The sequence below is a fragment of the Trachinotus anak genome, unplaced genomic scaffold, assembly GCF_046630095.1.
Source record: "Trachinotus anak isolate AG129_WGS33_773 ecotype Australia unplaced genomic scaffold, CSIRO_AGI_Tana_v1 ptg000009l, whole genome shotgun sequence".
NCBI lineage: Eukaryota > Metazoa > Chordata > Actinopteri > Carangiformes > Carangidae > Trachinotus > Trachinotus anak.
Window position 1 is genome coordinate 10,951,913 of NW_027273860.1, and position 13,379 is coordinate 10,965,291.

General features: G+C 41.6%; 2 protein-coding genes across 10 annotated transcripts in view; both read right to left on the reverse strand.

Moving 5' to 3' along the window:
• Window positions 1–1,600: 1,600 nt before the first annotated feature.
• prdm14 (PR domain containing 14) lies at window positions 1,601–6,282 on the reverse strand. The gene is made up of 7 exons (XM_071485902.1): window positions 5,633–6,282; window positions 5,099–5,406; window positions 4,719–4,989; window positions 4,443–4,645; window positions 3,847–3,948; window positions 2,808–3,027; window positions 1,601–2,376 (listed from the first exon to the last, which is right to left on the reverse strand). Exons 1-7 carry the CDS (start codon window positions 6,243–6,245, stop codon window positions 2,207–2,209), a joined length of 1,887 nt encoding a protein of 628 aa, XP_071342003.1. The 5' UTR covers window positions 6,246–6,282; the 3' UTR covers window positions 1,601–2,206.
• Window positions 6,283–8,532: 2,250 nt separating this feature from the next.
• ncoa2 (nuclear receptor coactivator 2) overlaps window positions 8,533–13,379 on the reverse strand; it is a 56,054-nt gene continuing 51,207 nt past the window's right edge. For all 9 annotated transcript variants that reach the window (XM_071485285.1, XM_071485289.1, XM_071485288.1 and 6 more), the window contains 2 exons: window positions 13,153–13,357; window positions 8,533–11,887 (listed from right to left, as the gene is read on the reverse strand). In XM_071485285.1, the coding sequence (XP_071341386.1) occupies window positions 11,876–11,887; window positions 13,153–13,357 (217 nt within the window). In that variant the 3' untranslated portion in view covers window positions 8,533–11,875. The remainder of the gene's footprint in view (window positions 11,888–13,152; window positions 13,358–13,379) is intronic.

The following is a 13,379-nucleotide window of genomic DNA, read 5'->3' on the forward strand; positions in this document are numbered from 1 at the left end:
AAGTGTGAAATCAATCCGTATAAACAACCTAGATACAAAGTCTTGCTTGGTGGAGGGTCGAGTCCTTAATCAGCCAATCAGAGAGGTGCTAATAAAACCAGTCTTTTAGCACAGCTCGCTAACAATCTCAGTATTTCTGCTCTGGCAGCTCATTCTCTTTTTTCTCCTTCTGTCTTTCTTTTTGTCTTTTTTGTTTCTTGTCCCATCCTTCTCCTCCACCCCTCTGCTCCTGGAGGACCACAAAGGGGAGTATCCTCCCTTTTCACAGCAGGCCCCCTCATGGAGGCTCGGGGGTTGTATACATGGGAGGGGCAGGTCCAATGAAGGTTGATCTACACTTGTTCAAGCATCCATATTTTGGCTATTTAAAGGGAGAGGGAGGCTGTTAAACATTCAGTGAGGAGCTGACCCCTGACCCTGAAGTCTGCTGTCCATCCGTTATAGAAAATAAACACACAGGCTGGATAGAGTGGTACTGATTTTACTGCTCTTCACCTCGCAGACAGCCCAGAAAGAAAAGCATAAAGTCTAAACTGTAGCCCTTTATTATTATGATCTGGTGGGAAACAAGATGTCAGATTTACAGTATATCATGTAAGCTGAAAAAATGTTTTTCTCCTTTATGCATTATTGTAAAAAAGAAAAAAAAAAATCACTTTTTCAATCTCTGGTTTTTCTCATCTTTTTTGCTTTATTTCTCTTCTCCCACTGCTTGACTGTGTGTTGTAACACTAAACACAGTTGGAGCGATGTTATGTCAGACTACATGTCCTTATTGTGAAGTATGTTGACCCAGAGGTTAAAGGTGACATAACAGAGCACTAAAACAAAGGCTGGACACTGTGTCATTTGTCAGACCCCATGCTGCTGCCACCACCATAGTACTAATTTATGCTTTCCTCAAATCAACCCTGACACATCTATCTATCTATCTATCTATCTATCTATCTATCTATCTATCTATCTATCTATCTATCTATCTATCTATCTGATCTCAGGAGAACATGTGGGCCAGTTGGTGACAGAGTGAGGGCAGATGTCAGTCATGGTGATCTTCTTTGTGCCTGGAGCAATAGACCACCTTACTGCTGCAATCTATTGTCATTCATTTGGTCCAGTGGGGTTTGTTCATTTTTACTGTGAGCATCCAGCCTCCCATTCATCACATAGCTAAAACACACCAGACAGTGGGGACATATGCACTGACTGATGACTGGTGCACTGATGAAAAATGGACCACTGCCCATGCCGACAACACACACAAACATGCACACACACCATGATGCAACTGTCCAAATGTACCAAATGTTAACACAGATACCATCCATGGCGCATAATTTGAATAACTAGAACAATATAACAACATAATGGAACATTTCTGAAAAAATCAGGTTTTCTCTCAAACATAAAATTAAATTTATTAAAAATACACTCATGCAACCTAAGCTCATGCAAAAGTTTGTATGGTATTATTTAGGCTTTAACCGATTTGTTTTTTCTCAGTTGTGATTATAAAGGTAAAGCTGCTCAATTCAGACATAAACCAAGACCAGCAATGTTGTTTCCATGCCCTGATTCTTTTATTTGTTAATCATAAAAAGCAAATGCTCATAGAGAACAAATAAAGACACTCTTGATTGCTTGCTTTTTCAGCCTTACATTACAGTAAAAAATATTATCATACATTATAAATTAGGACAGCACTTAACATTTATTTTATACACAAATATGCTCAAATCTACAATGATAAAAACAGCTTTGCTTTTCAAGCTTAATTGATGCAAGAAAATCCAATGTGTAATTATAATAATAATAATAATAATAATGTTATTATTATTATCATGTCATCACACTGAGCTCACAAAACCATTGCAGATTGAAAGCTTTAAGCCACAAAACAACACACAACATATTTTAACATATAAATAGATTTAGACACATTTTTGCCAACGATTTAAATTATTAAGAGCCTATTTAAACAGGCCTATTATAGAACAACATTTTTTGTCTTTAGCAGCATTTACTTAAAGAAAACCTACAGCTCCTACTTTATGGTAGGCCTTGCTTATCTATCTCTCATGGTATTACCACAATGGTCCTGTATAGATTTAGTCTTCCTTGATATTTATATTGTCTAAAACCCTCTAAAATGTTACACAGGATTTTCTTTTTCAGGATTTACTGAGCGTAGTTTAGCTCAAATAGACTAGTTCCAGGGCCGATATTCCTGATTTAAAAGGGTTAACCCAGTGTAAGGAAAGTTTTGTCCGGCTTTTGTCTGCACTGTTGGATTGTCCTTCATTGGAATCACGGTGTCCTCCTGTAATCCGGTCCCCGGAGAAGACGGAAGAACTGTGTTGTCCAACATTTGTCTGTCTGCGGATATAAAAAATAGCGCAATAAATAAAAAATAAATAAAATCGCAATACATAAAAGGCACATAACTATTTATTCTTTCGAAAATATAAAAACAGCATTATAACCTGTAACCAACTGCACTTTTATTATTGACATCTGCCGTTACAGTAAAACACATTTTCTACATTTAAGGCGTTTGTTACGAATTAACCTTATGATGGGAACAGATTATTCTGAAACGTATTTTTCTTAACTTTTTGTTTAAATTACGTGCACTCTTTTCTTTTTGCATTCTTTTTTTTTTGTTGTGTTTCTTATATCACCTTAAACAACCAACTTCGCATTCAACCCACAACATAAAAAAGAGGGAAAAGAGACTGAGGCGAGTCTGAACTTAAGAGGGATAGGACTGCTCTGCTTCTAACACCCACTTAAAAATGATTTCTTACTTTTGTGACTTTTCATGTGGTATTTAAGCTCCTGTTCTTCCTGGAAAGAAGCTCCGCACAGGTCGCAGGAGTGAGGCTTGTCTCTGGCGTGGGTCCGCCGGACGTGGCTGTCATGGGCGGCGTGGGAGGCGAAGGCCTTCCCGCAGTGCTTGCACTTGAAGGGCCGCTCCCCGGAGTGCTGGCGGATGTGTGTGCGCAGAATACTGGAGGCCGTGAAGGCCTGGAAAAGAGGGAATTCAAACCCCTGGTGAGTAGACTGTGATATTTCCTTCGTTATTGAATGTGCATTTTTAGCAAGCTATCGATGATGATGGCAGGATTTTTCAAAGGCCAGAAAGCAGGTAAAGTTTTTTTTTTTTTTTTTTTTTTTGTGCCTCACTTTGTGCCTATTTGTGTTTCTCTTTAATTTGGCTCATTAAAGATGGCATTATTAGCAGCATTTCGCCATTTAATGCACTCATCTGACGACATTTGTAGGTTATTGAAAAAAAAAAAAAAAAAAAAAAAGGACATTTTGAGGAATTTTGGTTTTCTTATTTGGATTTCTATGAAGCGCTGGTCTCCTCGTTGAAGTGTCCCAGAAAAGGAGAAAGGGGATTAGGTTAAACAAAAACCTTCTTCTGGTGCATTAAAAGAAAAAAAGAAAAGGGGGAGGATATCAAGAACAAAGAACAAAAAAAAACTTCTGCTCATTCCAGGGTCGTAAATTAAAAGTATAATCTCCACAGACAAAAGCGTGGGTGTACATCTGGCGGTGATTAGCGTGTAAGTGTCTCCGCGGAGCGTGGCCCGTCGAGGGGGACGGCAGTGGACCCGGAATACCGAGGCACAGGCGCGGCGGGGAGAGGTGAGGAGGGCCGGGGAGGAGGCCTGCGGGTCGTGCGCTTATACACCCGGAGTCTATTGATGAAAATTCCCCTTAAATGTGTTTCTTGTGCTCTTAAATACCATGCATTTTCCCAGGTTTTATAAACGCTGTTAACAGCAGAGGCCAGTGCATGAACACTGCTCTGGGAAAGGGGAAATAAAAGCCTCTTACCTTATTGCAATAGACGCATTTGTAGGGCCTTTCTCCTGAGTGCACACGCATGTGTTTGTTGAGACTGGAGGACTGGGAGAAACTCTTCCCACACACAGAGCACTGCGGAGCAGACAGGTCAGCATGAGTGCATGTCATCTTTTCATTGAATCATTCGTCATCATTTCTTCTTGAAGAAATATTCTGGTAGATAAACTAACTTAAGCAAAACATTTCAGTGGAGGAATTTAATCCGAAGTTAACACTTGTTTTTGTCCTGTTTGAATTTAAAAATAAGAGTGTCATGTAGGCTATAATAATTGGTTTCTGAAGGGAAATAAAGTTGTTTTTTTTTTTTTTAAATAAATAATTTGGTCTATAAAGCTACGTGGTAACCATCAAATAGAGGCCTGACAGCAGCCACAGGCCTAATTTACCTTTCACCGAGGCCTATAATAAAAACCTGAAGTGCCCGGCTGTAAGTGACGCTGCGGGGGAGCTGTTCTTTCAGCACCACGCAAACTTTTGCCTGAACCTCTCGACCCCACTGCGTGACGGGATGACGTAATGGCAATGCCGTGTGTTTACCCCACGGTGAGCCCAGTGGACGTACACACCTTGTGAGGCCTGTGCTTCTCGTGGACGTGTAAGATGTGGATCCTCAACCTGTCTCTCTTCTCGAAAGATCTGTTGCAGAGGTGGCAGGGGAACTTTCTGTCGCCCCGGTCCACGCAGCGTGTGTACTTCAGGTGTTTGTCTCTGTAGTATTTGTATGCGAACACCTTCCCACATCTGTCACACTTGAAGCCCTCTCCAGTATCTGGGGAGAACGTAGATTTAGTAATGGTGGTAAGATAAAGCAAGCGGGAGCTGCTTTATTTTTAAAGTCTGACCTTCAGTGGGAGGAACCGCGGTGCTGTCCTCTGTGGGGTCTTTCAGGGTAAGCGGGATGCCGAGGAACTGCATGTAGCAGTCTCCATACCACACCAGCAGCTCCTGGCCTGGCCTGATCTCCTTGCAGGCCTCATAGAAGATCTGACCCTGGACCTGCACAGCAATCAGGTTCTGCTCCTCCGGGAAACGAGCGCACTTCACCAGGGACATCCAGTTCCCTGATCCTCCTCTGCCGTCCACGAAGTGACTCAAGCGGCCGTTCTCAAACACCTGCAGGGCGAGAGGGAGTTCAATCATAAGAGGAGAGTGGAAACAGGATGTTTTTTTTTATTTTTTTTTTAGATAGGATCGGGGCTTTAGAAACGAATTCAACACGCACCTCCCACATCAAGGTGTTGTCATCGTACGTCTTCATCTCGCTGGTGTTGACTAGTTTTCCCTGGAAAGGTCCGAAGCGCGTCCCTTTAGAGATACTGCTCTTGTCTGTGAAAACCCCACAGTGGGCCGTGTTTCCCCAAGCTGCCTGCAGGATGGTCAAACCTGCAACACGGAGGCAAAGCAGCGTCCAACTTCCGCAGTTCAACAAGCAAACGAGCCCACGGTTAAATGTGAGCTGTGCAGTTTTGTACATACCCTGTGGTAGATCCAGTGATTCTTTGTCCAGTGGGAGAATGTGAGCGTCAGAAACTAAAGCAAAAAAAAAAAAAAAATCACAAATGAGTAAAGAAGTTACAGATGGCTGACTGAATATTATTATTCGATAATACTGATAGACTACATTTGACCAAAAAGATGTGTTTTTTTTATATTTATGGAAATTAAATTAAGACACAAATGAAACTGTGACTAAAAAAAAAAAAAAAAAATGCAGTTATATATTTTTGCATGAAACTAAATGAGCATCCAGTCTCACCTGAGTTTTCGGGCAGGGCCACTCCTGATATAGCGTGACCCACGCTCCGATCGTGGCTGCCTGAATAACCATAGAGCACCATGAACAAGTCGTCCTCGCTGAAGTTATAAGGTGTGCGTGTTTTGTCCGGTGACAGGTCCGCCGCCCGGAGCCGCAGCAAGCCCTCCTTGGGTGGTGAGGTGGCGGAGGAGGAGGAGGCGGTGGAGGACCGTTCGCTGGACGGGCTGCTGAAGTCTGAGGACAGCGGGCCGGCGGCGTGCTCGGTCACCACAGCGGCCAGCTCCTCCGGTTTGGAGAACAGAGGGAGTCCGGGCAACATCTGGCTCAGGTAGGGGATGCCGGAGGCCGAGGCGTGGTGGCCGCCCTGGCCGAAGAACGAAGGGGCTCCGCCGTGCAGGCCGAGCGGGAGGGACGCCTGGGTGTCAGACACAAGACGGCCGAGGGACTTGAGCGGATGGAGGAGGCTGTGCGTCTGCGGGAAGAAATCCACGAAGTGATGGGAGCCAGGGAGAGGAGCATGGTAGAAGCCCCGGGCGGGACCGCCCTTCAGCATGCTGGCTTGGTAGCTCTTGTCCCTCAGCACAACAGGGATGCTGGACAGGGACACCGACATGACAGCACAGAGGTGGAGCAGAGGTGTAATGAAGACGGTGGAGTATCCTTCAGTGGAGAAGAGGGGGGGTGGGGAAGAAAGTGGGGCTGAGTTATAAAAGTTTAATGTCAGTAAACTAAAAAAGGAAACATGACATCAAAAGAGGCTGACCACACATGAATACTTCAGTCCTTCAACAAGTATAACTCCCCATCTTTAAAAACAGAGCTAATGAAATGTAAACTTTGATTGGATCACCACAATTCAAACAGACTACTTCATGAAAACTGCGAATTCCTATAGGAAATAGGGCTCTAAAATGCCACAAAGAATCATCGGCTGTTAAGTGACTGCTGGACGGCAGACACAGATTGTCTGGTTATGAGGATTACAATATATATTTTTAATTTGATCTAACACTTACCCTGAGTGAAAAAGGAAAATCTTCTGCTCTACAATGAAAATCACACCTTTAAAAATGCGGACTGCCGCAGATGAGAACTTTGGGGCCAATATTGAACAGAACCTGAAGAAAAAGCAATTGGCGGTGAAACTGGAAAGCCGATTTTGCAATATTTCCAGCTGAGAGGACACACAGCGGACACATCCAATGCTCATCAGCGGCGGGGACACGCAGCGCGTTTTTTTTAGGAGCAGCTCACCAGTCATCCAGCAAATAGAGAGACAAATCAGGGTCGTGACACCAGTTAAAGAAGAGTCGGCTGGAGCAGAGGTCAACATTAATGAAGCTTTTAATGGACCTTACAATTACCGTACAATCATTAAAAAAAAAAAAAAAAAAAAACAACATCAGGGCAATTGTTGGAGGAAGATTTATATAAAAGAAATAAAAACTGGAGTGGCTGTATCATTTAAACATGAAAACACACTATACAATGTGAACCCTATAGATATTATAAAGACACATACACTTAGGCCAATTACACTGAAGAATGAGTCACATTAATCCAGTGGGTGAATTTCTTACAGAAACATACACAAAGGCTGTTTTTCTGTGAGGCTTCCAGTGCGAGGTTTGCTTACCTCTGTAAATGGCAGGGAGATGATTCAAAACGAAGTCGTCCCTGTCATGTCCGCAGGCTTCAGCGAGTGAGATTAGAGCCAAATCTCCCAGTTCTGCACCTTCAGAGCGCGGATGTGCTGCCTGTGGTCATCTGAGGGCATCTCCACCGGACACAGTCGCGTCTGCTGGAGATGCTTCCCAGCACCTTCTTCCTATTGGCCCGGGAAGCCGCTCAACCTCATGCATCTCAAAGCCCCCACGGGAACACGTTTTCTCTAGGACAACCCACCCCGCTAACTTCTCCACACCAGCCTGTTCTCTCCGCCACAAAGAGAGGTCCCCCAAACACCCCCCCCCCCCCCCTCACACACCCCATTACACCTGATAAGATTTTATCCGAGGGACCCCCAGTGGCGTACAGAGAGGTTTTTTTTTTTTTTTTTTTTTTTTTTTTTAAAACTTGGATGTGCTGAATTAGGAGGAGTCCAAACATCTACATCTTTCTCACTCTGCTCCAAACTTCATTGGGAAAACGAATAAAACTGAAACGAGCCTTCTGGCAGCGCTTTGGTGTGGTTCACACCGCACATTAGGTTCTAGCCTTTGGGTTTTGCAACGATTTAATTTTATTCGATCATTTGTTGTGTTTTTTTTGTGCCATTTTGTATACTTCTTCTTATTGACTGTTTTTCTGTGTTTTCTTGTAGTTTTAAATGTGCCGTTTGTATTGAGGCTCTTCTACGCAACGGGTATTGAAAATTAGCTTAGGCCAAATATAAAATACCGTAAACATCAAAAAAAAAAAAAAAAAAAAAAAAAAAAAAAAAAAAAAAAGGCCTCCACGGCTTCACATAGCCTATTTAAAACGCTTCATTGAAATATTGTGAAATGTAGCTGCGCCCGAAACTATAAGGCTCCATACATTTATTTCTAAAGAAATTTATTAGGATTTTCGACTAAGGTAATAATTTTATGTAATTTAAAATTCATTATCTAAAAAAATAAACAATTATCAAAGTTAAATGTTTATTATCTAAATAGGGATTCTTTTTTAAATTTAGTTTGTCGATAGGTAAATTCATTAAAAAGTGACGGTGACACTTTTTCTGGTTCTTTCTAGACATCTTGGTCAATTAAGCTAAACACGTTGCTTCTTCTTGCATTTTTATAGCAGCCTATACATCGGAAAACACAATGAAAGGTACCTTGAATTCTTAAATGATTTTCCAAGCTCAAACCTCCTTCTCTTTTCACCTTCAGTCACCTGAAATAAGAGTCACTTGATTAAATATTGCAATAACAGAATTCTTTATTTACAAGGCAAATAGCATCAGCGAAGCCATATTAGTTCACAACTTGCATAACTGTGGTTTTAACTTCTCTTGTATATCTAATTTTGCATAAAACGCTCACACACTAAGGGGTACAAAGGTGGATGCGGGTGTACAGTGTGATTCCTGTGAACAATGCAGAAAAAAAAATATCTCGGGAAAACAACAGTAAGCTTTCTTCAGAAAGTCCATATAGTATATTACATATTGCTTCAATATCCCTATGTATCATCTTTTCCATACAAACAGTGAGGGGGAAATGAAATAACAGAGTCAGCTTCAACCCAACACAGAACAGAGGTGCAATGATGAGGGACAGTCCAACTGTGACCGAGTCTCCAGTAACTGAGAAGAGTTGAACAATGATGCACCCATTCAATATTGTACACAAGTCATTATACAAATTTATACAGACAGCGGTGTAATGTACAACAACGAGAACGGACGAAATCTAAGGCATTATGCTAGGGTTTTTAGCATTTCAAGGTTGCATCTTAGCTCTAAGAAATTGGCAGACAATACAAAAGGGCATTTAAAGTTCTTCAAAACCATAAGTTAAAGAGAAAAAATATTTTGTTTAGTGGGTCCAAAGCCTGGATATTTGTAAGGGGCAAAATCATTTCTTTGCACCTGTCCTCATTATAAATGCTAAAAAATGCATTGCTACCACATGGCTTTAAGTCTTCAAAATCTTGACAATCTTTGGAAATTTGCAAGGGCTCTGAATCATTCTTTAAAATGGCTCAAAAAGGCTTGATCTGCACGACTGTATTTTACAATCAAAACAGCATTTACCAAAGAAGTGTGGTCTCCTGTAGGCCTACAGCAAAACAACTGCATGACATCTGCAATGATGACAACCAAAACACTGATGCAGACTTCCTTTGTCCCAAAGTTGACTTGCTACAGCTTCAAATTTTGTATAGAACTTAATTTTTTAAAAGAAGCAACAAAGGGTAACTTCCACCGCAAGTACTGAGAAATGCATGGTGTAACTGTACAACACCATGTTGTCAACATGTGGACAGGAAACACCGTCAGTCACATCCTAAGGCCTTTAATGACAATACATTCAGAATGATTCTTTTCCTGTTTTATGCTGCAACAATTATATTAGACCCTGTTAAGTGACATCATCGTAGATTTCTTGTTTTCTGTGGGCCTCAAAGCATGCTAACCAACAGGTCGTCTCTCACTATGAAAATAAAAGCTGGTAGAATTCAGAAATCCAATTGACAGTTGAGGATTATTTGGCTTTGCTCCAAGTCTGTCCTGGTTTAAATAGTTGATATAAAAAGTTTTGTTTCTTTGAGGAAAATGTACTTTTGAGGTTAGAGAAGATGACTTGCTCTAGATCTTGTGAAGGTCAAACCAAACCCCTACTGGGGCACAAGAATAGCATGTCATTACTGAACACTTTATAGTTGAACTAACTGCCTGAGGTCATAAAATATGGCTAAGTGTCTGTCAGAGCAGGTCTCATGAACCGTGCAGTCTTAACTCTGACCTCTGCTATAGAAGAATGGCTGGAGGCAGAGAGGGCATGTGTCAACAGGGGGATCACAAACTACCTCCCTCTCCAGGCCTCAGCCAATGCTGCATAATCTAATAGGAACGCTGTGTGTGGATGTAGACTTTCTTGGTACAAACTGCAATAAAAAACTGTGTTTAATACTGCATCCAAACATGGAGCAAAAATGTGTCCTTTTTCTTCAGGAAACTGTACAAAAATTACAAAAACAAAAACACAAAAAAACCCCAAGAGATTCTCAAGTAATCGTTATTGCTCGTTTACATCACACCAGAACAGTTTGCACCTAGCAGCTTGTATGAAGCATTTTTCACTCCAGACAACATAGAAAGCACACTTCTGTTATTTTTTTGAGTTATTGTATGGCTGTGTTGAATTTGTCCTGTTGTTTTTTTTCTTTTTTTCTTTTTTGTGTTCTATGCTAAAGGCAGAGAAGCAAGCGATAATCTGTACACTGTATACACAGCACACCCCCTTACAACCCTTCCCTACTTCCCACCCCTGTCTGCATCGTACCAGAACATCAGAACACGAAGGCTCCCACTCCACTTCCCATAAACAAAACAAAAAAATGGAGAAAAAAAAATAACAGAAAAACAAAAAAAAAAAAACTGCTCTGTTTCAAGAGGCAGCTGTGACCAGACAGGGGGAACCAAAACCATAAGGAATAAAATAAATAGGAAAGAAAACGTTTTACTTATTGGTATGTACAATCTCTGTAATTCATTTTTAAACCATATTTGACTTTGACATCTTCTTCTGAAACTACAGGACCAAAGTATAATCCATTATTCAGGTTAACAGAAGAATCTTCTCAGAAAGAATACAACCATTACAGTTAAAATTATAAAAAAAAGTGCCTCTTTCACTTTTTTAGAAATATTTTTTCTTGGTGCTACTAGGATAAAGAATCATCTACAATAATTAAAATGAATCTATACAGAAAAATAAAACTTAATTTAATACACTATAGAAACCTCTTGACTAAATTAGTCTAATCATACAAATCATCATTCCACTCAAACCATTCTTCTGCAGTGTTTTTCAAGATCAGTTTTTCAACCATATATCTTCAATCTACATTGTATTTCTCACAGGAAGAAAAAAAACAAACTAAAATAATAATAATAAAATAAAGAACAGCAAAAAGGCAAAACCGGCTAAGTGTTTGAGCTCCATCCATAATTGTGAACATAACTTGGAGTCTTTGCTGCCATTTTGGAACTATGTGGAAATGTCACAAATGTGAGAAAAGTAGGACATAAAAGGAAAGAAAAAAAAAAAAAAAAAAAAAAATCAGTGTACATCATTTTTGAGATGAGATTGTAAATGGCCGCTGTCCACTGAGAGGAATACATTCATCAGAACGAGGGATCCCACCCACTGCTGCCCCCATAAGTCAGCGTCCCCCACCAGGAGGCCTACAGTAAGTCACACTACGGTGAATGCAGCTGGACAGGCAGACAAACTGGCTCATCACGAGGCTCTCCTCCAGGAGGGATAGGCATGTTGGACAGAGATCCACGATCCCTCCCCAGCCCTCTTCACACTCCTGTGTCTGTTCGTGGCCGGGCTCCTCCGGGGCCGCTGAAGAGGCCCATGCGGGGACAGACGGCAAATTTGGGCTGGGGAGACGGGGTCAGGGCATGGCCTGGCTGGTTCAAGGGGCCGTCGGTTGGTTTACATGTTTGTACAATTTTTAAAGGGCCGACGTGCTCCTTGCACCAGCTGATCACTGAGGTTCAGGTTAAGAACTCCATGAGGGTCAACAGTACTTCTGCAGAGAGATCACACATATCAATTCACAATCTGCAGAGCATTTCATAAATACACAATTCAACAGCACAGGTGATTGGTCAACTTGAACTTGCAGAACTTGAACTTATCTGGAGTAAATCAGCCGCTTGTGCAAAAGATTATAAACAATTAGAAACCATCTGAGAAAACTCCATCAAGCCTAAAACAAGCCAGTAAATCACAAAGGGCTGCACTAATGGCCAAACGGTAAATAATTGAAATAATCTAAGTGCCAATATATTTCTATAATCCTGGAAGGGGGATAAATCAAGTGACAGATATACTGGTGTGTTACAACTGTCTGAAGTGCAGACAATCAAACAGCAGCACCTTGGTTAAATATTCATGGCCCTTTATTGGACTTAAAAGCATCACGGACAGCATCAGTGCATTCCACATACTGAGCTAACAATACCAGGGAGACAAAGAAGGAGGATTAACTTGGTTGACATTGAATAAATGATAATCACCAGAAATGGAGGACAAAGTGAAAATATTTGCATGTTTACCTGAGTGTTAGTGAGTGAGAAGTGTCAGCTGTCTATGTGCTAGTGAAAGTCTGACTCGTCAAACCTTGCTGTGCTTGTGTATATGTGTAGAGAGAGTGCAGGTTTGACAGCCATAAGGAGTCAAGTTTTCCATGTTACGTGAACCAGACGATGAGTCCACAGTCCAGACAGGCCAGCCTTTGGACATCATACAGTAACATCTATATAGTCTAAATGGTCTGGCTCTAAAGTGCCTGCTGCTAATTACATCATTGTCCTCTAAGTTCAAGTCAAGTACCAGAACTCTGGCTACAGGAGTTACGTAAACTACTGAGTAAATTATTCACTAGCACGGCTGTCCAATAAGTGTACCCAAACACTTAGGGTCTTACGATAAGACAAACACATACAGAAGCAGCCTGGAGTGGGGAGAAAGAAAAATGAACCTTTTAGTTTTTCTTGGTCCCCTGATTACTGTGTAAAACTGTAAGGGGTCCATTTTGTTAACCTCTAAGGCTTAAACTCTAAAAGTGTCTGACTTGTATTACAACAGGGGGCTAATGTAAAGGCGCAGCCCCAGGATATTACTGGGTCACTTGGAAACCTTTAATTTCGCCCGGCCATGCTGAACAGTGCTGGCTGAAAAGCAGTTTTCTCTGTATCTACATTTTGTGTAATTTTTCATGGAGATCTAAAAGATTCCTCATTTTACGCATTTAGAGAACTGATGAGTCAGGACTGGCCTGGTAGTGTTTACCTGTTCTTGCCCCATGGAGGGCAAGCCGGGTGAGGGCCCTGATGTGACGCTCATCTGTCCGGCCATCTGGCCCATGCTGCTCATGCTGCTGGTTGCCATGTTGGTGGCCATGGACACGTTGTTGAGGTTCATACCATTGCCATTGTACATGTTGCTGTTATTCTGCTGGGTGAACTGTGGTGACGCCTGCTGCTGTGAGAACATACTGGGGATAAGGAAGGGGAAAA